At 48.9% G+C, this 26,724-nt stretch overlaps 1 protein-coding gene and 1 long non-coding RNA gene across 2 annotated transcripts in view; one reads left to right on the top strand and one right to left on the bottom strand.

Moving 5' to 3' along the window:
- Positions 1-26,724, bottom strand: part of Ccdc93 (coiled-coil domain containing 93) — a 73,345-nt gene that overhangs the window by 38,648 nt on the left and 7,973 nt on the right. The window contains exons 4-11 of the mRNA XM_059280440.1: positions 22,520-22,631; positions 20,098-20,196; positions 17,887-17,943; positions 9,651-9,751; positions 4,479-4,515; positions 3,971-4,063; positions 3,683-3,733; positions 2,433-2,519 (exon numbers count right to left, since the gene is read on the bottom strand). Of these exons, the coding sequence (XP_059136423.1) occupies positions 2,433-2,519; positions 3,683-3,733; positions 3,971-4,063; positions 4,479-4,515; positions 9,651-9,751; positions 17,887-17,943; positions 20,098-20,196; positions 22,520-22,631 (637 nt within the window). The remainder of the gene's footprint in view (positions 1-2,432; positions 2,520-3,682; positions 3,734-3,970; positions 4,064-4,478; positions 4,516-9,650; positions 9,752-17,886; positions 17,944-20,097; positions 20,197-22,519; positions 22,632-26,724) is intronic.
- Positions 3,585-5,269, top strand: LOC131925165 (uncharacterized). The gene is made up of 3 exons (XR_009383165.1): positions 3,585-3,755; positions 3,928-4,117; positions 4,972-5,269. It is a non-coding gene; the product is annotated as an uncharacterized LOC131925165 (long non-coding RNA).

Here is a 26,724-nt window from a genome sequence, read left to right as displayed (position 1 = left end):
CCTCATGTTTCCCACGCTCCTGATGTCCCCCGTGTACCACGACACCGGGGGTGCTACACCTCTCGACAACCTCTTAACCGGCTGCTGTGCAGCTCCATGGAGGTTGACCTTCCCCCCCCACTAGCAGCAAAAACCCAACGCATTTCACCACAGCTGGGGCCACCTTGAAGGCGGCCGGTCTTTGGCTGGAGACACTGACAGAACACTAAGAAGCAGACCACACAGCAACCACATGACGGAAACTGAACCAAAGTGAAGTCTAACAAAGGAAAGGTCGGCTTGTATTTTAAATTAGATGGAAAACACAAAGCAGAGTGACACTTAAGTGTGTCACGCTGAAACAAAGATATTATTTGACAAATAGTATTAAGGTAAGGAGATACAAACGGAAAAACCAGGGCGGACCTATACACCAGAATCAATGAAATCTACTTAAAGTATTAATTACAAGAAGAGATTAGTTGAGGGCCAGTGGGCTGGCTCAGGGGATAAAGATGCCTGCAGCCAAGCTTGACAACCTGAGTTCAATTCCTGGGACTCACAGAGTAGGAGTAAAGGACCAATTCTCACAAGCGATTTTCAACCTCTGGCCTCCACATGCATGTCCCACACTAACAAACATGCACACACACACACACACACACACAGAGAGAGAGAGAGAACGGAAACACATCTAGTTTCCCTCCCTGTTAAAAAGCTGATAAGGCCCATTACCGGCAATCTAGGACTGTCAGAGACTCACAGCCTTGCCCTCAGGAGAACGGCTGACAAGAGACCAGGACACTTCTGGGGCAGTGACTTTCATTCCTCTTTCCACAACTATGTACCGCAATCTTTGAGTTTATTGAACCTTCACAGCAAACAGAATCTTTCCTGGCTCAATCTCTGATGACACTCTGATCAGACAAGATCTTTGGAGTCCTTGAGAGCTGGATAAGAAAACCCACATTCAGAAGCACACACGGGGGTGACGGGGAAACAAGACACCCCACCCTAGACACGCTATCTAGTCACTGTCCTGCTCTGAAGGCCATTGCTTGGAGATCCCCCCTCAGGTACTAGGGGAGACGGCTTCCCCAAGCACACAGTGACCTTCACAATCACTACAGAGGGTTTAAGTGCAGAGGGCAGAGTGGAACTATTCTGTTCCCAAGGCACCTGAGACAAGAAGATCAGAACTAGCTGCTCCAGCAGACATGACACTCGGAGCAGAGCTGAGGGAAGAATGAGGAGATGAGACCCTTCTGATGGTCAGTTCTAACTGCAAACGAGACACTGTCTAGACTCACCTCTGAAGAGAGTCTCAGAGAAACTGTCTAGATCAGCTTGGCCTGTGGGCATGACTGTGAGGGCATTTTTAGGTGGGTTAATTGAGTGGGCAAAGCAGGCAGCACTGCATGGGCTGGGCCCAGGGCAGGAGGAAGAGGAGAGCGAGCTGAACACGCATGCACACAGTAGTTGACTGCTGTCTGCTCCTGACTGTGGTTGTGACCAGCTGCTTTACACCCCTCCCGACTCGACCTCCCTGCAATGTGGACTGCAACCCCCAACTGGGAGCCAAATGAGCCTTTTCTCCTGGGAGCTGCTCTTGTGGGGTATTTTATCACAGCAACAGGAAATGAAACAATGGAGTCAGCCTTATAAATCAGATCTCACAGGCCATGGCTCAGCCACACCAGACTCAGTTATGTGCAAAACGACTCTTAACCGGGCTGGCCAGTTGGCTCCACGGGTAAAGGTGCTTGCTGCATGAGGCAGATCTCTTGGGTTCAATCCTGGAGCCCAATCAAGGTAGAAGGAGAAAATGTAGGTCACAAAGTTGTCCTCTGGCCCACACATGGATGCTGTGATCAACTGCCTCCCCATACAAACATTAATAATAAATAAAAGTGAAAACTACTTAAAAATGGTTCGTCACTGCATCTCTGAAATATTTAAGGTCCCTCTGCCTCTTCTTAGAACGGAAGAAAAGGAACACTGAAATACGACTGAGGCTTTTGTTCAGTCTACACACTTTTTAATAAAGTCGAGCAAAAACTTTTGCCTTGGGCTTGGGTGAGTTATAGAGTTTATCTCCTAAATGGCAAAAGCACCATTCCTCAGCCCGCTTGCCCAACCAAGCCTGTGTGACAGGAAAGGACAGATGACTGTCTGGTCTGCAGATGGCGACATATTAGATGTGGCTGCGATTTCAAGACAGATCTTTTCCCTTAATATTTATAGAAAAAATGGGCGCCTCAGAACAAAATGAATTTAGCTCATGGGCAAACGCAGATGGCTGTGCCTGGTCAAGCCTGGTGTTGGTGCTTCTGACAAATGTGGCTGATGAATTCCAACTAGACTCCACGGTTACACAGGGAAGGAGCTAGAACGCAGGAGGGCAAAGCTGTGGGTGTGACCTGAGGCCCAGGCTCTGGCAGGCGGCAACCTACCTTCCCCGCATACTCAGACACAATCTGCTTGATCTCAGCAGAGCAGAGACCCACGATCTGGCCCACGGAGCTGGCGGTGAGGCGGCTCTGAAATCAAATGGGGCGTATTCTCAGGGACACTTGCTCACACAGGACTGAACATGATCACAAAATACACAGCACAGCCCCAGGAAAGTGACTTGGCTCTCACTACTGACTCATCCACAAGACTTAGGAACAGAAGTCAGAGCCACCACCCCCTATCTCCTGAGTCACACGGCTGACTGTTAGTTTCCTTGGCCCCTGGGGACCCCTGGAGCCACCCCTCTATCTCCTGAGTCACTCAGTAGCTATGCTAGCTTGCGCTTACTTAGGTCTTGAGTACCCCTGCCAACTTCCTCTCAGGCCCTGGGTATCCCTCTTAACTGACCCTGGCCTTGGGTACCCCTGCCAACTTCCTCTCAGTCCCTGGGTATCCCTCTGAACTGCCCCCTGGTCTTGGGTACCCCTGCCAACTTCCTTAGTCCCTGGGTATTCCTCCTAACTGCCCCCAGGCCTTGGGTACCCCGGATAACTTCCCCTCAGGACCTGGGTATTCCTCCTAACTGCCCCCAGGCCTTGGGTACCCCGGCTAACTTCCCCTCAGAACCGGGGTATCCCTCCTAACTGCCCCCAGGCCTTGGGTACCCCGGCTAACTTCCCCTCAGGCCCTGGTCACTTGGACTAGCTTCCCTTCAGGCCCTGCATACCCCTAGGATTCCATCTTCTTCTCCATCCCCATGTCCAGACCTGGAACTCATACATGAGCAGTAGAAACGGAACCATAGGTCCTAAAATATCTCTTTATTCCTACAGGTCTTTCCTGGTCTTCAAAGAAACGATTCCATCGAAGGACACAGCTAATCCTTCAGGAAGGCCTTGAGCTGTGAGAGGGCTCACGGGCAACTTGGGATTTCATCTCCTACATAGCTGGTTTCAGAAGAAGATGGGTTCCCATGGTTACAGAGAAGCAGGGCTGACCCTTGTTCTTCCTCAGAGGCTGGTAAGCTGCCCCTGCGGGATATATCATCCCAATAGTTTCCTTAAACTCTCCCTCTTAGAAGGCCCTGGACAACGCTAGACATTATAAAAAAATCTTCCTGCAAATGAAGCAGGGCTCTCAGGACTTCTGAAGACGGTGTTTCCCTGCCCCAGGCCTCTAGAACAGAGCGGCGTGGGGCCGCGTCTCCCCTGTGTGTTGCCTCTACACCCCCATCCCCACCAGCCCTCACCTCCTCATTTGCCATGGCAGTCATCTTGGTCATCAGGGACTGAATTCGTTGCTGGAGGAGGAAGAGGACAGTGGTGAGTGGTTCTGACCATGTCGGTGCCTGCCGGGGTCTCTGGTGAGACCTCTGAGCTGCTGCTTTAGTGTGGGTTAGGGGTGAGCCTCACCGCCTCTCACAAAGGGAACTGGGAGGGGAGGAAGGCGGCTTGAGAGCAAGAGCTGTGAATGGGAACTAAATCTCCCCTCCAGCGACCCAAACCGGAACCTCGGAGGGCCACCGCAGGGCACGCACCTCCTCAGCTGCTCGGAGCTCATCCTCCTCGTGAGCATCCGTCTTCTCTGCGGCCGACAGCCCCGCGGCAAGCGTTGTTTTCTTGTCCTCCGCCTAAACGGGAAGATGAGGAAACAGCTGAGCACCGGAGCTGGAGACTCAGCAGAGGTAAGACAAGCCCGCAGAGAGGTAGCCTGTGAACGAAAACGTTTCTGGGGCCCGTCCGAAAGAGAACGGATAATCTAAGGACTTCAGGTCAAGTCCCAGCCTCCAGAGCAGGCCGGGCAGGCATGGGCTGGTGAGGCCTGCCTCACGCCAGGTCATGTCTACCTGCTGGACTTGGTCTGCAGCTCTGGGATGCTTCTGTTGGTAGGCTAGAAACACCAAGATGGACAAGCGGCAGACAAAGGTGGCTGGTACATTCCCAGGGCCCCTGGTCTCCCAGAACCTGGTACTTGATGAGCAGCACCCCTGCTACCCAGCTCATACCTGCTCTCACCCCCCACCCCCCACTCCAGGTCTTTCTTACCTTCTCTGTTTTGCTCTGGCGACTAAATCCGTATCTCCTATAAGTCATGAGAAAGAGTTTAATTACTACTCAAAAATCACAATGAATTCCAACAAGTGTATTTTTGACACACACATGCATACAGAGGCCTGGTAAGCAACATTGGATGTCTCCTCCCTCAGCCAGTTTCCATCTTTTTCTGAGGCAGGATCTTTCTCGATGAACTTGGAGCTTGCCGATTTAGCTCGAATGGCTAGCTGGTGAGACCCTGGGCTCTCTTGTCTCTGCCTGCCCAGCACCGGGGTTACAGGCACATACCCTCACAGCTGGCTTTCACATGGGTACCAGGGACCGAGCGCAGGCCCTCCTGCTTATATGGCAAGCATTTTACTCACTGAGCCATCTCCCCAGGGCTTGCTTGGATTCTTCTATGAAAAGCACCAAAGAGGACTTAGGCTATTTAGTGCTGGGAGAAAATATTTCAAATGCCTTACCCAGAAACATAATCTCCTAGATCTGAATATGGCCCGTCATGTTACCTGCTGTACGAATGCTGTTAAAGGGAATACTAAGACAGTAAGTTCAGAGCATCCTTCAAGAGCACTCATTGCTCTTTGAATCGGGAACTGCATCTCAGAACCACACTGTAAGCTAAACCTTAAAACATCTGAGAGATGGCTCAGAGGTTAAGAGCATCGGCTGATCTTCCAGAGGTCCTGAGTTCAATTCCCAGCAACCACATGGTGGCTCACAACCATCTATAATTTGATCTGGTGCCCTCTGCATATATGATAAATAAATCTTTAAAAAAAACATCTGTGTAAACAATGTATTTCCGAAGGCCGGATCAGACTCCAATATTACTTTGATGACTTCCAGCCACACTGTGTTTTATTTTCAAACACAACCCAAACACAATGTCAGTAATGTGCCCTCACTTCATGAAACCTTAAAATTAGAAGGTGCACTGAGGCATCTCAACTTAAATTAGGTTATTTTTTGGCTTAAAACAAACAAGCATAATGCAAACATCTAGCCTCCCAGATTTCAGTTTGGAAAGTAATAAAGTCGCATGCAAGCATTAGGAAAAAACATTAAGGTTTTGCTCTGCCCCTGCTCAGGACTCGCCTGGCCTGTGGGATCAGTGTGCTGCCCTCACTGTCCAGTGTCTGTGGCCTCACTCCTCACTGTCTAGGGTCTGCAGCTTCATCCCTCACTGTCCAGTGTCTGCAGCCCTCATCCCTCACTGTCCAGTGTCTGCAGCTTCATCCCTCACTGTCCAGGGTCTGCAGCCCTCATCCCTCACTGTCCAGGGTCTGCAGCTTCATCCCTCACTGTCCAGTGTCTGCAGCCCTCATCCCTCACTGTCCAGGGTCTGCAGCTTCATCCCTCACTGTCCAGTGTCTGCAGCCCTCATCCCTCACTGCCCAGGGTCTGCAGCCCTCATCCCTCACTGTCCAGTGTCTGCAGCTTCATCCCTCACTGTCCAGTGTCTGCAGCTTCATCCCTCACTGTCCAGGGTCTACAGCTTCACCCCTCACTGGTCCAGGGTCTGCAGCCTCCCCGCTCACTGTCCAGGGTCTGCAGCCTCCCCGCTCACTGTCCAGGGTCTGCAGCCTCCCCGCTCACTGTCCAGGGTCTGCAGCCTCCCCGCTCACTGTCCAGGGTCTGCAGCCTCCCCGCTCACTGTCCAGGGTCTATGGCCTCAACCCTCACTGTCCAGGGTCTACAGCTTCCCCCCTCACTGGTGTAGGTCTGTGGCCTCCCCGCTCACTGTCCAGGGTCTGCAGCCTCACCCCTCACTGGTCCAGGGTCTGTGGCCTCACCTGTCTTGCTCCTCCATCATCCCTGTCCCATCTCACTTTAGCAAGATGCAGGTCTCCTAGGCAGCCTCCCCACCGCTTCCTCACATCTTCCTTCCTCCTCCAAGGCCCTGCTCAGCCTCATACAAGCAGCTCTTGCTCCATCTAGTGTCCGCACAAAGCATTACACAGTCTGACCAGTTCTCTCCTTTCACCTGCTCTCTGCTCTAAAACATGTCTGCAAAGCTTCCATGTGCACAGTGCATGCCCGGAGCCAAGACCTGTCCATCTAGGCTTACACATGCCCCCACTATGGCAGCTACGGCCAATCACCTGAGCACAAGTCAGCAGTCTTATCCTGGAGGATGCTGCTGCTTTTACAGTTTGAAGTTCTAACGTTTGTTAAATGAAAAAACACAAATGAAAGAAAATGCAGAAAGTAAGATGTCATAGCATTGCCTAACTTTGCAATAGGCTCCCACAGAACTGGAAAAGATCCAAAAGGACATTGCTGGGCAGTGGGCCAGAGCACAGCAGATTTCATCTAAGGCTGAGCTTTGGGTCTGCACACCACCTATAAAGGACATTATGGCAATCTCTGTGGCCTAATCAGAACTGCCAAGTTAACTGGAAAAAGCTACTTCAGAGTTAAAAAAGGCAGAAGGACTACAACTTCAGGGTTGTGGAGGGTTGGAATGTTTGGGGGCTAGCCTTAACCCTCCTAGTAGTCATCCACGGCTCACTTCTAATCGAATGTCTTTAGCTTCCACTAACTCAACAGCTAAGAATGTCACCAGACAGCATCCCGCCCCACAGCACACATCTCCTTGTTTTGTTAAAAAAAAAAATGCCTTTTGTCCTGTAGAGTTTCAGGAAACTATTTCCATGTAGAAATAGGCTATTTTGGGCATCCTGAATTCATGTTCCTGGGCCTTGGTAACTTATTTGATTTAAGGATAAACTACTTAAAAAAAAAAAAACCACCTAATTTTTCACCAATCATAAGGGTAAGTCACCAGGTAACATCCAAGGCCTATAGCTATGAGTTCTCCAAGTATCTATAATCCCTGTGCCTACCTAATGTTTCCACCAATATATATATGTATATATTTATGTATATAATGTGCCTTGATTTATGTCTTTCTTTGTTTTATTACTATAAAAGCTTCATGAGACTTCTTCCATATTGGAACAGGGAATTTGGGGTAACTTAAATCTGTGATTCAAACCATGGTCACTCACATTTGGCTCTAAATAAAAAAATAAAAAATCTTATCTTTTATTCCCTGTGAGGTAAAAGCTGGTTTTTCACATCAACAACTAAATCTGGGTGACTCAATTCCATGGCTCAGCTCCTGGAAGCTCCCATCTACTCTCCATACAGACAGGCTACATCAGAGTTCCATTACATTCCTTAATTATTTGAGAGAGAGAGAGAGAGAGAGAGAGAGAGAGAGAGAGAGAGAGAGAGAGAGAGAGAGAGAGAGACCACCTCACTTTGAAGACAGGCTTTGTCACTGGCCTGGACTCCCCCATTAGACTAGGCTGGCTACAGTGAGCCCCAGGGATGTTTCTGCCTTTGCCTTTCTAGCCTTGAAACCACAAGTGATGCTACCACGTGCAGCTTTTCACTGTGGGTTCTGGGGGCTGAACTGTAGTCCTCAAGGTGGTAAAGAGAGCACTTTACCAAATGAGCCATCTCTCCAGGCCTTTGTTAATCATTTTTAACAAGGGGCCATGCATCTTTATTGTGCACAGTCCCTGACCCCTCTCAAAATTATGTCCCTGGTCTGAATGATCTCTGGATTGGAAAACATTCAATTCTCAGCAGCAAGTGATGTCTGGGAGGGATGGCCACCCCACAGGGCTTGGACCAGAATGAACTCAGCGGCTCTGAAACACACTAGTTTCAACTTGGGAAAGAAAGAGACTTGACCTCAGACTATCACCTCAAAATAAGCAAAAAAACAAAGCCACACAATGACACACCCTGAGAGGTAGGTCAGATGGCTCAGTGGATAAAGGCGCTTGTCATCAAGCCTGAAGACCCGAGTTCGATTCCTACAGCCCACATAAAGGTGGAAGGAGAGAACCGATTCCTGTAAGTTGTCATCTGACCGACACACACACAATAATAATAATAATAATGATAATAATAATAATAATAACAATAGTAACTGTCTTTCCTTGAAAAGCTAGAATAGTTCAGCCTAATTTCTTCTGGTTTACCACTGTTTCCCAGAGGAAGGCACCGTGAGACAGTCAGGGAGATGCAGTGACAAAGAGTTAGTGTCACACACACAAGGGCAGGGACATTCAAGATACATACTCACATCAAGGGATTGGTCACCCTGGGTAGAGAATGTAGGACATAGGGAAGGTTAATATCCAGTGTTGAGAAAAGCATTCAAAGAGGAGCCTGTCCTTGCATGTTTTTCAAAGACATAAGGCTATAAAAGTCAAATCCTTTCTTAAGGACAAAATAATTTTAAGAAGTAATAAAGCTTACTACTAGGTTTTCATTTTTCTAGTCAGAGCCATCTTTGCCCCAAACCAACAGATTAGTGTGGGGCCTGGTGAGACAGACACAGGTGCTCTGTGGACTGTGTTTCAAAGGAGGGCCAGGAAATGCACTCAAGCCCTGGCCTCCGAACCACCAATTCCCCAAGGAGGTCAGAGCCCATGAGCAGCAACACCCACATTTCCAGAGAACTATAAAGGCCGGGCACAGAACATGAACTCTGACCTGGAAGTCATAGCTGCAATTAGGCAGAAGTGTGTGTGTGTGTGTGTGTATACAGGGTCTCACTATGTGGCCTTGGTTAGCCTGGAACTCACTACTCACTCTGTATACCAGGCTGGCCTCAAACTCACTGAGATCTGCCTGCCTCAGCCTCCCGAATGCTCAAACTAACAGCATGCATTCCATCTGTCCTTCCCTCCTGTCTGAACCAGAGATAGTTTATTAAGAAAGGAAAAGCATCCTGGGAATGGGAGAGGGTTAGTAAGCAGACACAAACACTCTAAAAGCCTTTATGTTTCTTTTGTTTGTTCATCAGTACAGGGAGATGGAAGCTAGAGAACAACCTTGTTCCTCAGGACACGGTCCACCTTGGTTTTCAAGGCAGGGTCTCCCATTGGCTTGGAGCTCACCCAGTAGGCTTAGTTTAGGCTGGCTGGCCAGGGAGCCCCAGGATCTCCCTGTCTCCACCTCCTCAGCGCTGGGGTAACAAGTGTGTGCCTCCACTCTGGGCTTTTTCTGTGGTTCTGGGAATTGGACTCAGTTCCTCATGCTGCAAGGAAAGCACTCTTGACTAAGTGGCCGCTCCAGCCCCAGCTTTTCTTTGAACTGATGCTAGGAAACAGGTGCTGAACAGCACCCACCACGTACCTGCCATATTCCAAAAGCGTGGAGTGGACTCGGGACTCCTCATCCAGCAGCTCCTCTGCTCCCTGCTGCCGTCTGTACTTACGACGGGGCTTGTAAGTGTCCTGAGGGGACGAGAAAGGCAAAGCATGGAGCGTGAGAGGCTCCCCTGGACTGTGGCTGGGTGCCTGCAGCCAGTCGGGGGAGTAGACCTTTCCTACAGAATGGGGGCACCTGGTTAGCTCACATCAGGGGCCACAGACACAGAGTCTAGGTGTGATAAATCGAATTGTCAACTTGACACAACCTAGACTCACCTAGACTCACCCTGTCTAGGTCAGGCTGGCCTGTGAGCATGTCTGTGAGGGATTGTCTTGATTGCCTTAAACCACATGGGAAGACTGAGCCTGAAAGTGGGTGGCACCACTCCCTGAGGTTGGACCCTGGACTGTATAAGAGAAGAGAAAGCAGGCTGAGCACTGGGCCTGTGTGCACTCATTCTGCTCGACTGTGACGTGACCAGCTGCCTTCAGTTCCTGCCTTGAGTGCCCCACAGTAATGGACCATGACCGGGCAGTTCAAGCCAAGCAAACCCTTTGTCTCCTGATTTGTTTTCTTGTCGGGGTGTTTTATCACAGTAACAGAAAAGAAACCAGAGCACAGGGTTGAGGAACACTCAGGTGAGAGGCCATGCTGGAGCGGCCTCCACCCCTGACAACCACAAGCCTCCCGTGCTGAGAAAGGCAGCCGGGGCGGAAGCTCACTGACAAGACTGGCCTTCGCTCTGGTGTTTTCTCTTTCTTTCTCTCCTTCCTCCCCTTTCTTTCTTCCTTATGTAGCTGAGGATGGCCTTGAACTTCTGATGCTCCTGCCTCCAGTTCCAGAGTACTGTTACTGACTCATGTGCTGCCACATCTGGCTTTTGTACTCGGGTGCTGAGGGACAGAGCTAAGGTCATTTTAACAGTGTTTCCTTAATTCCACATTTTATACTGTGACTGAGTTTTAACTGTCAATGCAACACAATCTAGAATAACCTGGGAAGGGACACTAATAAAGAATTGTCTGGATCAGTTCAGCCTGTGGTCACAATCAGGAGGAATATTTTTTGAATCCTCAGTCCAGTTAAGCACCGTTTGCTGAGCAGAGAAGGCTGACTGGGGACTAAGCGCGCATGCACTCATTTTCTCTGCTCCGACTGTGGATGTGGCCAGCTGTTTCAAGCTCCTGCCTTGACCCCCGATGATGATGGACTCCCAGCTAGAATGGTGGCCTCAAATCAACTCCCTCTGGCCTTTTGTTGGGGTGTTTTATTGAGACAATAGGGAGGAAATGACAGCATGTAGCTTGCTTCTAAACAAGGAACAATAAAAACAAGCAAACACAGAAACAAAACACCTCATTATGTTATCTTCACCAAGTACGTTCATATCATAGTTTATGTTTAGCCTTAAAAACATTTTTGGTGCAGTGAAAGGAAGGAAGCCATATTTTTTGAATAGAAAAGAAAGATCCCAGCACTATCCACTGGAGAGTCTAGACTTCTGCTCTACGGAGCTCCTCACACACAGCACCAGACCCCACAGATGCATCTCTTCAATGCCTCTTGTTTTATGATCAAGCTTCCTGCCTTCACTGTTCCGTTATCCAAATTCCTGCCTATTCTTATCGTAGCACCAGCCTGTTAGGTTCCTTATGCAAACTGTTTTATTAGAATCACACCACATCTCTAGATGACATTAGAAGAGCAATCAATATCTTTATGATACTGTCTTGTTTTGAAATACAGAAGGGCTCGTGTCTCCTCTGGTCTTCTGAACACGGCTTTTCAAGTGAACAGTCATTAAATGGCCGACCTCCCCACAATCTCAGCCACAAACCAGAACACTATCAGACCTGCAAACCAACCAATCTTCCAAAGGGTCTCTACACAGCGAAGGAGACGTCAACTCTTTCAGAATCTATCACCGGAAAAGCAAGACGGTTGTTGTGGTATGCATGTAAACTGTCCCCACAGGCTTGAGGGTTTGAACACTCGGTCCCAGCTGTGCTGTTTGGGAAAATTATGGGGCCTTCAGGAGGAGCAGCCTTGATGGAAGAAGTCTGTGACTGGGGTGGCTTTGAGCTTGGCCCTACTTCCTGTGTGTGGATGAAATGTGACTTCCCCACCATGATGGACTCCATCCCTCTGAAGCTGTAAAACCAAAACAAATCCTTTTTTGTCTAAGCTATTTTCTGTTGGGGTATTTTGTCACAGTAACAATCTCTCCAGAGGGCCATACCTGTAAAAGCGCTCTTAAACTTAAATAACAAAAAGCTTAAGAAAACTAAAATGCCCTGTACCTTTTTGCTGACTTTAAAAATTACTAGATTTTCTTCCCCTCTTTTATGACAAAGGTTGGCCTCGAACTCCTTGTCTTAAGATATTCTCTTGCTTCAGCCTCCAGAGCAGATGGGACTACAGGTTCACGCCTGGCTAGAGTTGTTTTAGTTATAAACATACAATACAATAAATATAGATCTATTTTATATTGCATACTTTCTGGTTGAATGTGCACATATATGTACATGTGCATATATATGACATCTATCTACCTATCTTGAACAAAATGTGTGGCATGATGTGTGAACATGTGTGTGAACATAAACAGAACACGTTCAATAACCACTCCTTCTGATGGCCTGATTTGTCATTTTACCTCCAGTAAATGTCCTTCCTGACTGCTAAGATGGCAGTCAGTAATCTCTCAGGAAAACCCACTTGGGGCTCTGTACATGGGCCGGTGGACACTGTGCCCGTACGTGCTTGTCCCTAGCCGACCCCACGGTCAGCACTTCGACAGTCCCTTTAAAGTAGCGATTTACTCTAGTGAAAACTGTTCCCTGGGGATAATCTAGCTTACTGAGCCTTAGTTTACTTTTCTTTATGAAAAGTTTCAATTATCTGTGACACACATATAATCTCAATTGTTAAAACACGTATTCATTGTATGTGTACTCACGTTTGTGCATGCAGAAGTCAGAGGTCAGCCTGTGGGAGTCGGTTCTTTCTATAGGGATGGAACTCAGGTTTGGCAGCAAGCCCCCTTACCCACTAAGCCATCTCACCGGCCCATCTCATATTTTTTTGCAGAAATTATCCAGCATGATGCTTGAGGGCTGTTCTCATAAAGTTCTGCCCCAAATATCCCCTAGTTCATCCCAGCGTCTACACAAATAGCCAGCTATAAATAACACAAACCAGACTTACACAGAAATGAAACCAGAATGAACCTCTGACACTGTGACTGCATGTAATTTAATTTCCACCAAGCTCTCCCGTTATAATAGCGCTGCATAATTGAGCTGAACTGCTGTTCTCCTCAGTCACCATTGAGAGAGCCAATGACTCAGACAGGAAATTGGATTCTTCTTAAAAAAAAAGACTTCAAAACAATAGCACAAGGAAACCCAGAGCCAAGAGGACTGCTTGCTCTGCAGAGCGACTGGCTCTGTGTACACCTGAAGCATATAGCTTCATATGCATCTTACCTTTGGCACTGTGACCCACCACGAGGCAGAGGCAGAGCACACAGCATTATTTTCAGTGTACTATTAAAGGAAGAGGGGCTGGGGATGCATCTCAGGTGACAGAGTGCTTGCCAGGCCTTCGTGAGGCCCTGGGTTCCATCCTCAGAACCGCATAAACGGGGTGTGGTATAACATGCCTATAACTGAGTGCTCCTGAGGCAGAGGAAGTGGATCAGAAGTTCAGTGTCATCCTAAGTTACACAGTGATGTCAGGGGCAGTTGGGGGGTACATGAGAGCCGGTCTCAGTAAAAAACAAAACAAATCAAACCCCAACAAATGAAATAATTTGTCTAAGATCCTCGGATAGTTATTGGGCCCAGGATAGTATTCTCCTAGGACACTGTTAGGATTATATTAGCCTAGGATAGCACGGGGCCTAGGATGGCATTAGCCTAAGAGAGCATTAGCCTACAATGACATTAGGATTAGTGCAGCATTAGCCTAGGATAGCACAAGGCCCAGATATCTTGGCTTCTGATCTCAAGGCTCTTCTAATAACTTGCATGTACTAGTCACTCTAGCATGTATGGGCCAAGGGCCGCCTCCCTAGCTGGTCTTCTCACAAGACTCATTGTACAATCTGTATCTGAGGTACGGTTTGCTGGAGCGATAAAGACCCACACCAGCTGCTATTACAAGCCAACTGTAAAGAGCTACAGCTAAACCAGTCTTCAGAGCGACAGGCGTCTTCCCCATCTCTGCCACTAACCAACCGCCTCTGTGATGGTGAGCAAGCCAGCTCCCTTCAACAGGTCTCAGCTAGTTCTTTTTCGACGTAAAAGGAGGGTGAACTAGCAGATTTTACAGGATAGGCCGTGTCTCATTCACTGTTAACATGATTGTGTCAACTTCAACTCTGAGAGTAACCAAAGATACTGTTTGACATATGACTATGTTCACTTTTTAAAAGTCACATAGGGCCAGCCACATGGTCCTTACCTGCTGAGCCTTATGACTGCAGATTAATCCTCGATTAAACCCACACGGCAGAAGGAGTACCCCATAGTATGTGGGTACCCACACATGTATACATATACAATAAAGAAGCCAAAACGTTTTTAAAAGTTTATACAGAATCAACTTACTATTTTTTCCTTCTGTACATGTATTTGTTTGGGGGTACACATAACTGTGGAGGCTACAAGGCAGCCATGGAGTGCTCCTCAGTCACTTTCTACCTTGTTTTGTTGTTGTTGTTTTAAATTAACTTTTATTTATTCATTTGCTTACTTAGTGTGTGTGCACTTGCCTGCATACAGCCACATGCAGCCACATGCACTAGTGAGAGGCTTTATGAGACAGGGTCTCTCACTTTTACCAAAATCACTTATTTGGCAAGGTTGTCTGCCATCATGTTCCAGGGACCCTCCTGCCAGCTGGATGTCAAGCTCATGTCCCCATGCCTGGCTTTCTCATGTGGGTTCTAGGGAGCCATCTCCCTAGCCACACCGTTTTGCTCTAAGCACATGACAGCCCAGCACTGGCTACTCCGTACACACTGCCCACCACTCCTGTTGTCTGTGTATAGACAGAACATGCGGAGTTTACATTTTTATTACACTATTTATCTTATGTGCACAGCTGGGGGAGGGCACACACGTATGCCATGGTGCACATGTAGAGGTCAGAGGACAATCTGTGGGAGTCGGTTCTCTCCTTCCACCAGGGACTCGGGGCATGGGAATCAAACTCGGGTTGTCAGCTTAGTAAGCGTCCGCATCACAGAGCCACCTCACTGGTCCGTAGCTAACAAGGCATTAAGTGACAGGGACGGGCTGACACCGAATGGGGACTCTTCAGATACTTTTCCTCCCTCACTCTGATCATCTCTCCTCGTGGTCTCTGACATTTTGCCTTGGCAAGTGATAAGGACGTGTAAATGGCATTACAAAGTTAAGGTGACCCTTAAAACAGAGAACTCCTGTGTGTCGGATGGCAGCTTTCCTCGCAGGGACAGTTACAGCTGCTTTCACCTGTCACGGTGACACCCCTGAGCCCACATCCGAAATGGCAGGGCAGGGAGAACAGCACCGACCACCGAAGTGTCAAACCTCTGATCGCTGCCCTCACAATCTCCAGGGACAACTGCTTTACTGAAATCCAGAGAAGTAAAGCGCCACTACCAGTCCTGCGCTCTACACTCGAAGACTCCAGCGGGTCACAACACGTCCTGCTCAAGAGGAAGCTGTCTCCGCTGACCTTTAACTCCCTCATCCTCACAGCCTAGCACGGCTCTTCCCAGTTTCCTGCTGCTGTGATTTAAAAAAAAAAAAAAAAAAAAAAACTCTGACAAGAAGCAGCTTAGGGAAGGGAGGGACTATTTAGCTCATAACTCTAGGTTACGGTCCACCACCGCAGGGAAATCAAGGCAGAAATAGGACAGCTGGCCACATCACATCCACTGTCGGAGCAGAGAGAAATGCGTGATGCACCTCGCTTGCTGGCTGGTGCTCAGCTCAATTCTCCACTCTTCCACAGAAACCCATCCATAGAATGGCATTGCCCAGAGCGGGCTGGGTCTTCCCACATCAATTAACAGTGAAGACAATTTCCCCATAGGCCAGCCTGTTCTAGACAGTCCCTCATGGAGACTGTCCTCCTAGGTGATTCTAGATTGGGTCAAGTGGACGGACAGAAAGCGGACCATCGCAGCATCTCTAACAGACACTCTTCAGTCTAGAAGCTGTAAGTAAACTGCTTCCCACCCCCCAGGGCACCACACGTGCTCAAACTCTACCCCAAAAGCAAACAGCTGTAACTTACAGCCGCTCTCCTTCTAATTTTTCACATTAATGAAACAGCAAACAGATCAAAGCCCCTGGGTACTAAATGTCAGAGATGCTAAGACAGACAGACAGACAGTACTCGTTTGTGCATGCTTCTCCAGACACAGACCCCACCTCGCCCCGTGTCTGTTTCCATGAGCAGAGCTCTCCTGCGGACCCTGCCTTCTTCTCATGGATCCAGCATAGGTACCACCTCCAGGCTGCATGCGTCTGTACCAAATCGTGTGACTAAGCTGGGTGTGGCGGTGCACACCTGCAATCCTGGCACTTGGGAGGTTGAGGCAGGAGGACTAACGTAATTTCAAGGAAGTCAGTGGGGTACATGGCAAAACTCTGTCTCAAAAACAAACCTTTAAAGGTTTTCTATCACTTTCCACAATGGCATGGAGCCTACAAACAAGGAGGACAAAGTGGCGCAGGCTGTAGGTGTCACTTGAGTTCTTCACGTCTCTGACCATCAAGTGACGTGTTGTTTTCAATGTCATCACTTTGGGACGACACAAACTTAAGTCCAGAATTATTTTTCTGAAGATTCCCTAGCAAGCTCACAAAGCCAGACAAACTTAACTTCTAATTTTACAATGCAACCCTGTCATCTGCATTAAATACACATTTCATATTTAAGCTGGGTGATTTAGTGTTACTATTATTGGTTTTTCAAGACAGGGTTTCTCTGTGTAATAGCTCTGGCTGTCTTGGAACTCACTCTGTAGACCAGGCTGGTCTCAAAAGAACCTCCTGCCTCTGCCTGCCAAGTGCTGGGATTAAAGGTATATACTACCACTACCCAGCCAGGGTTGCTTATTGTTAACTAATATTAAGTACTAATTAAACACCAAAAAAGTAGCTCAGCTGGGGAAGGGCTCAGTGGGTAAAAGCACCTGCCACAGAAACATAAGGACCTGAGTTTACATCCTCAGAAGCTATGAAAAGAACAGATGTATAATTTGAGAATCTTTTTTTTTTTTTTTTTCTGAGACAGGGTTTCTCTGTGCAACAGCCCTGGCTGTCCTCAAACTTGCTCTGTAGACCAGGCTGGCCTCGAACTCACAGAGATCTGCCTGCCTCTGCCTCTGCCTCCTGAGTGCTGAGACTAAAGGCATGCACCACCACCCAGCTTAATTTGAGAATCTTAGCTCTTCCACCAGGATAGACAGTGAAGACAGGAGATCACCAGAAATTCTCAGGCCTGCTGTACATAGCCAAGAAATATCAAAAATACTTTCTTAAACAAGGTGAAAGGTGAGGACTAACACCTGAGCTCATCCTCTTACCTACGGTCAAAGCCTTGCAAATGAGATCAAATAGAATGTTAGATGTGTTACGACACAATGAAGTCACAAACCGGATGCACAGCACACTGTGTGCTGCTTCTAAAGGAGAGAACTGGGCACTGGGCACAGAGGCTCTATTCTCTTCAGCTCGAGGCCAGAGGCTTTCGTCTCCCAGCTCAGGCTCAGAGCATCTTAACAAGGCTCCCCACCCCCACCGGGGAAGTGGATCATGTGTAAGACTCCAGTCATCAAAATGCACCATGTACGGTGACTTTCCCGCGTAAGCTCAAAGCTACTTTGTCATCCCAAAGCCATCACGGGATGGGGGCGGGGCAGTCAGTTCCATTCACCGTCTCCAGTCTCTTCATCGTCCCTTCTCAAGCGCTGTTGCTACTCCCGCCACTGGTGGAGGAAGGGGAGCTTTGCGTTCTAATCTTCCTCCCTTAAAACTGGAAGTAGGACTTGGGGCATGCCGGTGGGTGTCTGTGTCCTGGTGCTGAGTGTGTGAAGCAGGCAGGGATACTAACACACACCCTTTGCTGCCAGCTCCTGGGTGACATGTGACTTCTACTGGGGCTGTCTGAAGGCTATGCCGTGATGGGACAGAAGCACACGGGCAAGGGGACTTACGGAGAGGTCAACAACGGTCTTGATGGCCTTGTCCTTTCTCTTTATGAAGTCATCATCCTGCAAGACAAAACACAGGAATTCAACCAGTTCTACTGAGGACTAAACTCAGCTGGACATACAAAGCTCCCTTAGCAAACAATTGCTCATCACTGCTGTACATGAATTAGTTCAAATCTGCGTTTGTGTCATACATGCGCAGGTGCATGTGTGTGTGCATGCATGTGGAGGGGAGAAGACAAGCAAAGCTGTTCTTCCTCTGGTGCTGTCCACACTTCATTTGTTTGGAGAGAGTCTCTCACTGTCTTGAAGCTGGCCAAATAAGCTAAGCTGGGTAGCCTGGGAACCCTAGGGACCTGCCTGTCTCCACCTCCCCAGGGCTGGTACTACAACCTAGCTTTTAATTATTTAATTAATTCAGGAATTAAATTCAGTATCTCTTGCTTGCCAGGAGCTATCTCCCCCGCTCTCAATTTTCTTATACGTTGGAATATATCTCCCACGGGAAAAAGCTAGGGCCTCTGCAAAGAAGGCCCTCTGACAGGGCCTTACAGCAAGTAAGAAAAAAGAGAGGCCATGGAGAGCACTGATTCAGACAAACCCCTGCATGCTCAGTCCTCAAAAGCATTGAATGTTCCAGTAAGAACCTAAACTCCAAGCCTCAGTTCTTCCATCTGCAAAAGAGGGCAGCAGCGCCTACCTGACAGAGCAATTGTCAGCATGCAGATAGAAGGCAACGATGTGCCAGAGCACTTGATGGTGCTGAGTATTCTTACTGTCGAAATCACCATAAACTGTGCCTACAGGAAATGTGCCACACAAATAGTCTCCTAAAAAGCTTTTTACAAAAATAGAACCGTGGGCCGAGGAGGTGGCTAGGTTGGTAGAGCACGCATCCCACAGGCATAAAGCCCTGAATTGGACACACCCCAGGACCCACGTAAAAATAAGCCAGGCAACGTGGCACATATTTGTAAGCCCGGCCCTGGGAGGATCAGTCAGTCTAGATGAGTCGGTGAGCTCTAAGTTCAGGGGAGACCTTCTCAATAATGAGAGAAAAGAAAACAGAAAAAAGGAGGGGTGGAGAGTGACTGAGGGAGGTACCCCATGTCAATCTGTGGTCTCTACACACATACACACACACACATGACCATGCATGTAATACACGCGAGCTTTTACAACTTCGTCAAAGCAGTTCTGAGTCAAATACTGAACTTGAGAAGAGAACAACAGAACTGTAGAGCTTTACCCTCTATGCCATCTAAGGAGCAGCTGTAACGAAGCACGAGGCTGTTCGGAGGTGCCAGGTGGAGGGTGGGGTGCAGGAGAACCTACGTGCACCCCACCTCAGGACTCTCTCAGTGCACACTCACACCAGCAGGGAACAAGGAGGGAAGAGCACACACAACCTGGCCGGAGGCACTTCCTCTGTAGTGGGCAGTTAGTATCGAGAATGGTGACCGACCAGGCTGCCGAAGGCACGTGCCTGTTGAGTGCTCAGCCCTAAAGGAGACATGCGCGTCAACTGCTGCACGGCTCGGGGACAACACAGAGAGAATGTACGCTGGAGGATGGGAGGGGAGCCGTGAAACACACGACGTGGCTGCTGCACCCGTGAGCTCACCGCACCTGTCACCACTGCCCAAGACCAGGCAACGTCCCAGCAGGCAGCACTAACTGAACCAGTGGGGGAATGGAAAATAAGGGAGGAGGAGGCACCGGTGTGGGAAGGGCACGTGCTAGAGACCGTCCAGGGTGGGTAGGAAGGAGCTGCAAGTAGATGATCGTATCTACTTATACAGGTATAAGATTCAAGATTAAAGGGGAGAAAAAAAACCCAGCAAGCTGGAGAGTGGCTCAGTAGTTAGGAGCTCTCACTGCTCTTCGAGGACACAGTCGGCTGCCTAGCACGCATGTCAGGTGGCTCACGACCCCCTAGAGCTCTGGCTCCAGGGAACATGCCTTCTTTGGCTTCCTCAGGCACTTGCACTCATGTAAACACACAAACACACACACAATACAAATTAGATAAAAGAAAGAGAGAGAGAGAGAGAGAGAGAGAGAGAGAGAGAGAGAGAGGGAGGGAGGGAGGGAGGGAGGGAGGGAGGGAGGGAGGGAGGGAGGAAGGAAGGAAGGAAGAAAGGAAGGAAGGAAGTTAAACATACCAGGACTGAAAAACTCGTCATAAATGAGGAAGTGGCGCACGGTACTGACCTCTGGGAGGCTGTAGGTCTTCTGGAACTGGGATATAGAATAGGACCGGATGTAGTCACCCATTTCCTCCTTTGTTTCTATAGCTCGCTTCACCAGCCACTGGGGAGAAAGCGAGGAAGTATGAGGTCAGTAGACATATGTGTATCTCCCCCGGGAAAAGTTTTGTCACACAACACATGCATAAACATAAATATGCACAATACGCGCACACACACACACACACACACACACCCACACACACCCTGTGGACAGTGCGCACACACACACACACACACACACACACACACTGTGGACAGTGCACACACACACACACACACACACACTCTGTGGACAGTGCACATACACACACACACACACACACACACACACACACACACTCTGTCGACAGTGCACACACAGAGCCTCTACTTCTCCTTCCTGCTCTTCATTCATTCTTTCCATCATTCAAGAGCACACTGGAAGAGAGAACCATTTGTCAGAGTTGGCAGTGCCTCCTCAAAGAGCACTCCTACATCCTCAAAGCAATCTGGGCATAGCGGGGTTTACCAAGCTCATAGCATATGACCTGGCCAGGTCGAGTTGCCTGGACACCTAGACATATGGCCCATAGCAAGGTACTCCTATAGGAATGGAGAAATTCTATAGTTTTTTTGTTTTTATTACTTGCGTGCAGGGTGCACACAGATATGCCATGGCTCAGATGTGGAGGTCGGAGAACAACTTTGTGGAGTCACTTCTCTTCTCCATCTTTATGTGGGTTCTGGGAATCAAATTTAGGCCTTCAGAGTCACACAAGTGTTTTACCTACAGAGTCATTCCAATAACTCCAATTCTGCGTGTTTAGAAGGCAGCCAGCACAAGTAAAGGATGTGGTTAGGAAGCAGGTGCCCAAACTAGGTTGGCTTCATGAAAACAACACGCTACATATACCATGGGACACGCTCCTGCACTGTGTACAACCTGGGAAGAACACGTTTCTGCTCTGAGCCCCTTCCCCAGCACCAGCGGACCCTGCCTGAAATCCTAAGCAGGGCAGGAAGAACTGGAGCTCCTCTACTCCCACCGAGGACCATGGCCCTGGGTCACGTGCTGTCTGCCCTACTTTCCTTTCTGTTGCTGAGCTGGAAAACCCCCATAAAAACAAAGCAGGAGAGGAAAGGTCTACTTCATCCCGCAGTTACAGGCGACAGGTCCTTGGGAGGAAGTCCAGTCAGGAGCTGCAGACAGTCACTCTCATCCAGTCAAGAGCAGAGAGGAACGCATGCACACTTCCTGTTCAGCTAGCTTTCTCTACGCTCACAGAGTCCGGGGACCCAAACCAGGGATGGATGGTGCTCGCTCCAGGCTGGGCCTTCCCACACCAGTTATGGCAATCAAGACAGTCCTCGCAGACAACCCACGGGCCAAGCTGATCTACACATTCCAATCCCCTCCACTGTGGTTCTAGGCTGTGTCAGATTGAAGATGAGAGCTAACCATGTAGCCAGGTGTGGTGGCCCACGCCTTTAATCCCAGCACTCGGGAGGCAGAGGCAGGTGGATCTCTGTGAGTTGGAGGCCAGCCTGGTCTACAGAGTGAGTTCCAGGACAGCCAGCACTATGTAGTAAGACCCTGTCTCAAAAAACCAAAAAACCAACCAACCAAACAACCAAACAACCAAAAACTGAACTGACCATGGAGTGCTCGTGTCAGTTCATCTCTACCTCCTGGTGGGTGGATCACTGGACCCCGATTCTGACCTTTCATACCTGTTTCTATTCCATCTGTGGACATGCTCTTTGATGGACCACAGAGTGTGCTCCGCATCCCAGGAGCCTCTCAGAGAACCTGTTCAAGAGTTCCCACTGTCAGAGATAGTGGAGGGAACCTCCTAACAGAGTCACTTTCTACCATGACTCCCCTAGCACTCCCACAGAGTATCTACTTTCATAGACTCGGATGCAGGGTGGGAGAAAAAGACATGCCTTAGCCAGCTGGTCTAGTCTACTTGGCAAGCAGACACCTAATGATCAATGCCCAACACTGTCCACTGGCTTTCATATGCATGCACTCGCATGCACACACACGGACACCTACACACACTTGTATGCCCCCACACATGTGCAATTCCACACTGGTGCACTAACAAACATATGTGCACTGACCACACACACACACACACACACACACACACACACACACACACACAGCTGAAAAGAAATCTGATGGGAACATTCAGAGACTGTAGCAGAGGCCAGTGTGGAACTGTGGTCCATGGCACACCAGCTGCCTTTTAAGGATGATGACCAGAATCCCAGTCAACTGTGCTGCACCACATGCATCCCACACTCACTACACCCAGGGTCCAGGCTGGGCTGCCGAGACCCAGCTGTGCTCCCGGAACTCTTAGTTCCGAGACAGGAATCCACAGAGAAGGCCTCACCTGCACAACAGGGAATATGTGGATAAAGTCCATGCCCTGGATCTGGTGGGGCTCCAGCTGATGGGGACACTTCATCCTTGGGAGAACCGAGACAATCTTTTCCGAAAGAGCTCTGTCCAGAAAAGAAACAAGCAGAGTGACACACTGAATAGCTGTAAAGACATCTCTGAAGTTTAGTCAGTCCTCCGAAGAAACCTCGGCACAGGAGAAGCATAATTCAGCTGCGAGCATGTAAGTGTGTGTGTGTGTGGGGGGGGGGCAAAACAGCTTGACCACACAACTGCCATGGCAGGCTTAAGAGGACCGGACACAGCTTCTGTGACAGGCTTACTGGCAGGTCACACTGGGATCCAGGAGAAGCTATGAGCTGACCCTACCCAGGGATGGACCAACATCTAAGGGGAAGTACCTGACATCCCAAACATTCCCTAAACCCCCAGACAAATGTCAGCCAGTCAGGGTTCCTGAACCCTGGAAGTCCTCTCACCCCAACCTCTTCTATGATAAGAATCCCACCCTGCCCAGGCTCGGGGCTCTCTGCTCTCACTGCTGCATCAGAGTCCGTGCTCCAAACTTGAAATAAAGGCTCTTGGCTTTTACGTATGAGATTCAGTCTTCGTGGTGGCCTTTTGGGGGTCCCCTCAATCTGGGCGTAACAGTAAGGTCTCAAAACTGATTCTTCTCATCATTTGTTATTTTTCTCCCTTCCTTCTTTCCTTCCTTCATTTTGTTTTTTAAAGGTGAAGTCTAATACAGTCCAGGCTGGCCTCAAACTTGTTAAGTAGACAAAGCTGATGCTCCTGCCTCCACCTGGGTGCTGGTGCTGGTGTTACAGGCGTGTGCCACCACACGCTATTGCATGAGGTGCTGGGGATCATCTACCCTGACTCTACACTAAGCCAACGGAGACCAGCAGCTCTGCTGGTTCTGGGTCCGGGCTCAGTGTGGGTCTTTATGATCAGCACACCATCGTGCTGTTCTTTAGTAGCATCTTCTTCAGCAGGAGGGGTGCTGCGCCCTCTAGCGGGCCACAAAGCTGTAGCTTGCAAAAGGACCATTTTGGTCGCTTCAAGTCTAGAGGCTGAGACTTCAACAGCACACAGCCAACCTTTGGCCTTTGGAGAGGGTTCTCCCTGGCCACTCCTCAGAGCCAGCTTGATCGGGCAATTCATAAATGCCCGGAGGGAAGGATATAGCAAGTCATTTCGGGTTTTATGAGCCTCTTAAAACTGCCTCCCAGAAACTATAGCCAAGTCCTGACAGTCCCAGCGACAAGTGGGAGTGGCTGCCAGCCCTAACCCAGATGACGGCAGGAGCAATAGGGAAGGAAGTGGGGGTGGGGGGGCATGTTGCGCAGGGTATGGGAAAGAAGTCAGGGAGACTTCTCAGAGACAGTCACAAGTCACCCTCTGCTTTGCCAGGGGAACTCGGACTTCCTAAAAACATCAGGAGAGTGTCCCAGTAAGCTTTGTCAACCTGACAGAGCCTGGAGTCATTTGTGGGGAGCGCCTCGATTGAGGAACTGCCCAGATCGGACTGGCCTGTGTGTCTGCTTGGGGGACTGTCTTGTTAATTGCTATAGGCGGGCTGGTCCGTGGTGGGCAGCACCATCCTTCCGCAGGTTGCCCTGGAGTATGTAAGAATGTTGGCTAAGCACGAGCCTGGGGCAGTGAGCCAGCGGGACTCTACCACAGACACTGCTCCTGTTCCTGCTCAAGTTGCTGCCCTGACTTCTTCAAAGATGGACTGTGTATGACCTGTAAGCACTCTTTCCCCCCCAAGCTGCTTCTGAGCGTGGTGTCTATCACAGCAATGAAACAAAATCAAGAAAACAAGGGACACGTTTAGGCCACCAGGCAAGCTTCCTAGCCTAAGATTTTAGTATGATCACTGTCACTGCAGATTACAAATCTGACTTTAAGGCCATTTTCTTTTTAGACAGGATCTTGTTAGATAGCCCAGGATAGCCTCAAAATTGTAACCCTCCTGCCTCAGCTTCTGGAATGCTTGGATTACAGGTGTACACCACCTCACACGGCCAAGTCTTTTCGAGTGTTCAGTGTTGGACACACTACTTCCTCCTCCACCACAGTCCATTGGTCCTGGACCGAAATCCCAGCCCTGGCACCACCTCTGGGACTTCTGGCTAGTCACCAGCTGGGGCTGACAGACCCCTAACAAAATGAGAAAGAACTGGGACAGCAAGATGACTCCGAGGGCAAAGGCATTCGTGGCAAACCCGACAACCTGAGTTCAGTCTCCTGGACCCACATGGTGGAAGGAGAGAACCAACTTTCACATGTGTCCAACTCCACATGCAAGTTATGGAACACACACGCACATACACACACACACACACACACACACACGCACGCACGCACGCACGCACGCACGCGCGCACACACAGCAAAAAAGCTTAAAATGTGGGAGGGAAAAAAAGAACAATTCTCATCTCACCTGTTCAAAGGCAGGACAAATGATAAAATGCACGCACAGTGCTGCGAAGGGGTTCCCCTCAAGTCTCAGTCCCACAGCACCACCCTGCTCACGTCACTCAGAACTGCACGTCTCGCTGGGCGGTGGTGGCGCACGCCTTTAATCCCAGCACTCGGGAGGCAGAGCCAGGCGGATCTCTGTGAGTTCGAGGCCAGCCTGGACTACCAAGTGAGTTCCAGGAAAGGCGCAAAGCTACGCAGAGAAACCCTGTCTCAAAAAAAAAAAAAAAAAAAAAAAAAAAAACAAACCAGAACTGCACGTCTCCCACGGTGTCCCTCCCCAAACCCTTCCCCAATTGGGACCGTTCCCAGTGCTGATGCAGCCTCCATGTATATTACACTCCTTCAGGATTTACTTTTTACTTCTTAATTGTGTATGTGTGTGCCCAGAAAAAGGCATCGGATCCCCTGGAGCCAGGGTTAGGCTGTGCTGGCTAGTTTTATGTCAACTTGACACAAGCTATTGTCACTTGGGAAGAGGGAACATCAACTGAGAAAATACAGCCACTAGAATGACCTGTGGGCAAGCCTGTGGAGCATTTTCTTAAGTAGATACTGATGGGGGAGAGAGGGCCCAGCTCACTGTGTATGGTGCCACCCTGGGCTGGTGGTTCTGGGCTGTGTAAGAAAGCAGGCCCAGCAAGCCTTGGAGAGCAAGCCAGTAAGCAGCTCCCCTCTAGTTCCTGCCTCCAGGTTCCTGCCTTGACTTCCTTCTTAGATGGACTGTGATGTGGAAATGTGAGTGAAATAAACCCTTTCCTCCCCAAGTTGCTTTTGGTTATGGTGTTCTAATCACAACAGCAGAAAAATAACTAAGATACAACTCAGACAGCTGTGAACTGCCCAACCTTGGTGCTGAGCACAGAACTCTGATCCTCTGCCAGAGCAGTATGTATTCTTAACCACCAGGTCATTTCTTCAGCCCCATATTTTACTCCTTATTTGATATCTGTAGTCTAAACCATACTAGTTCTAAGGTTTAGGAAGGCAGGGCACATCTCTTTAGTGTTCTCAAAGAATAATGTCTGACCCGCAATATTCATACAGACTTGATGAATATCTATTGACAGGATTAACGAAGAGGCTTTTTCAGTTTTCTCCTTTAAAAAGTACCATTTACACTGACAAGGTGGCCGGTGAGTTAAGAAACTTGCCAGTAGGACTGACAACCTGAGTCCAATCCCTGGGACCTAAATGGTGTAGGGAGAAACTGACTCCCTCAAGTTATCTACTGATCTACACACACACACACACACACACACACACACACACACACACACAGAGCATGCACACACACACACATGCAAACTTACATACACACAAACCTTTAAGTGCCATTAGGTCAAGAAGATTGCATTTTCTTTCTTTTTTCTAATTCCATTCCTGTATTTAGTAATTACTATAAAAATGATTATACATGTAAGAATCTATGTACATATAAATCATAGAAAATTAACTGTTATCATAAACATTATGTCCTTATCATTTTGAAGGTAATGTTAGGGTGGTAGCTGGAGGTGGAAGGTCAAATAGAGATGTTAAAATGTCTACTCTGCATACTTAGAAACCAGGAGAAACCACAATGTTAGTGGGTGAGAAAACTGGAGCTTGGGCTGGGGAGATGACTCAGAGTAAATAAAGGGAATGTCTCGAGAGCCCCAGGACCTGAGTTTAATCCTAAAACCCCGGGGAAAAGCAAGTCAGGCATGG

The sequence above is a fragment of the Peromyscus eremicus genome, chromosome 15, assembly GCF_949786415.1.
Source record: "Peromyscus eremicus chromosome 15, PerEre_H2_v1, whole genome shotgun sequence".
Taxonomy (NCBI): Eukaryota; Metazoa; Chordata; class Mammalia; order Rodentia; family Cricetidae; genus Peromyscus; species Peromyscus eremicus.
Note: the sequence above shows the minus strand (reverse complement) of the source record. Positions and strands in the feature narration are given on the sequence as shown.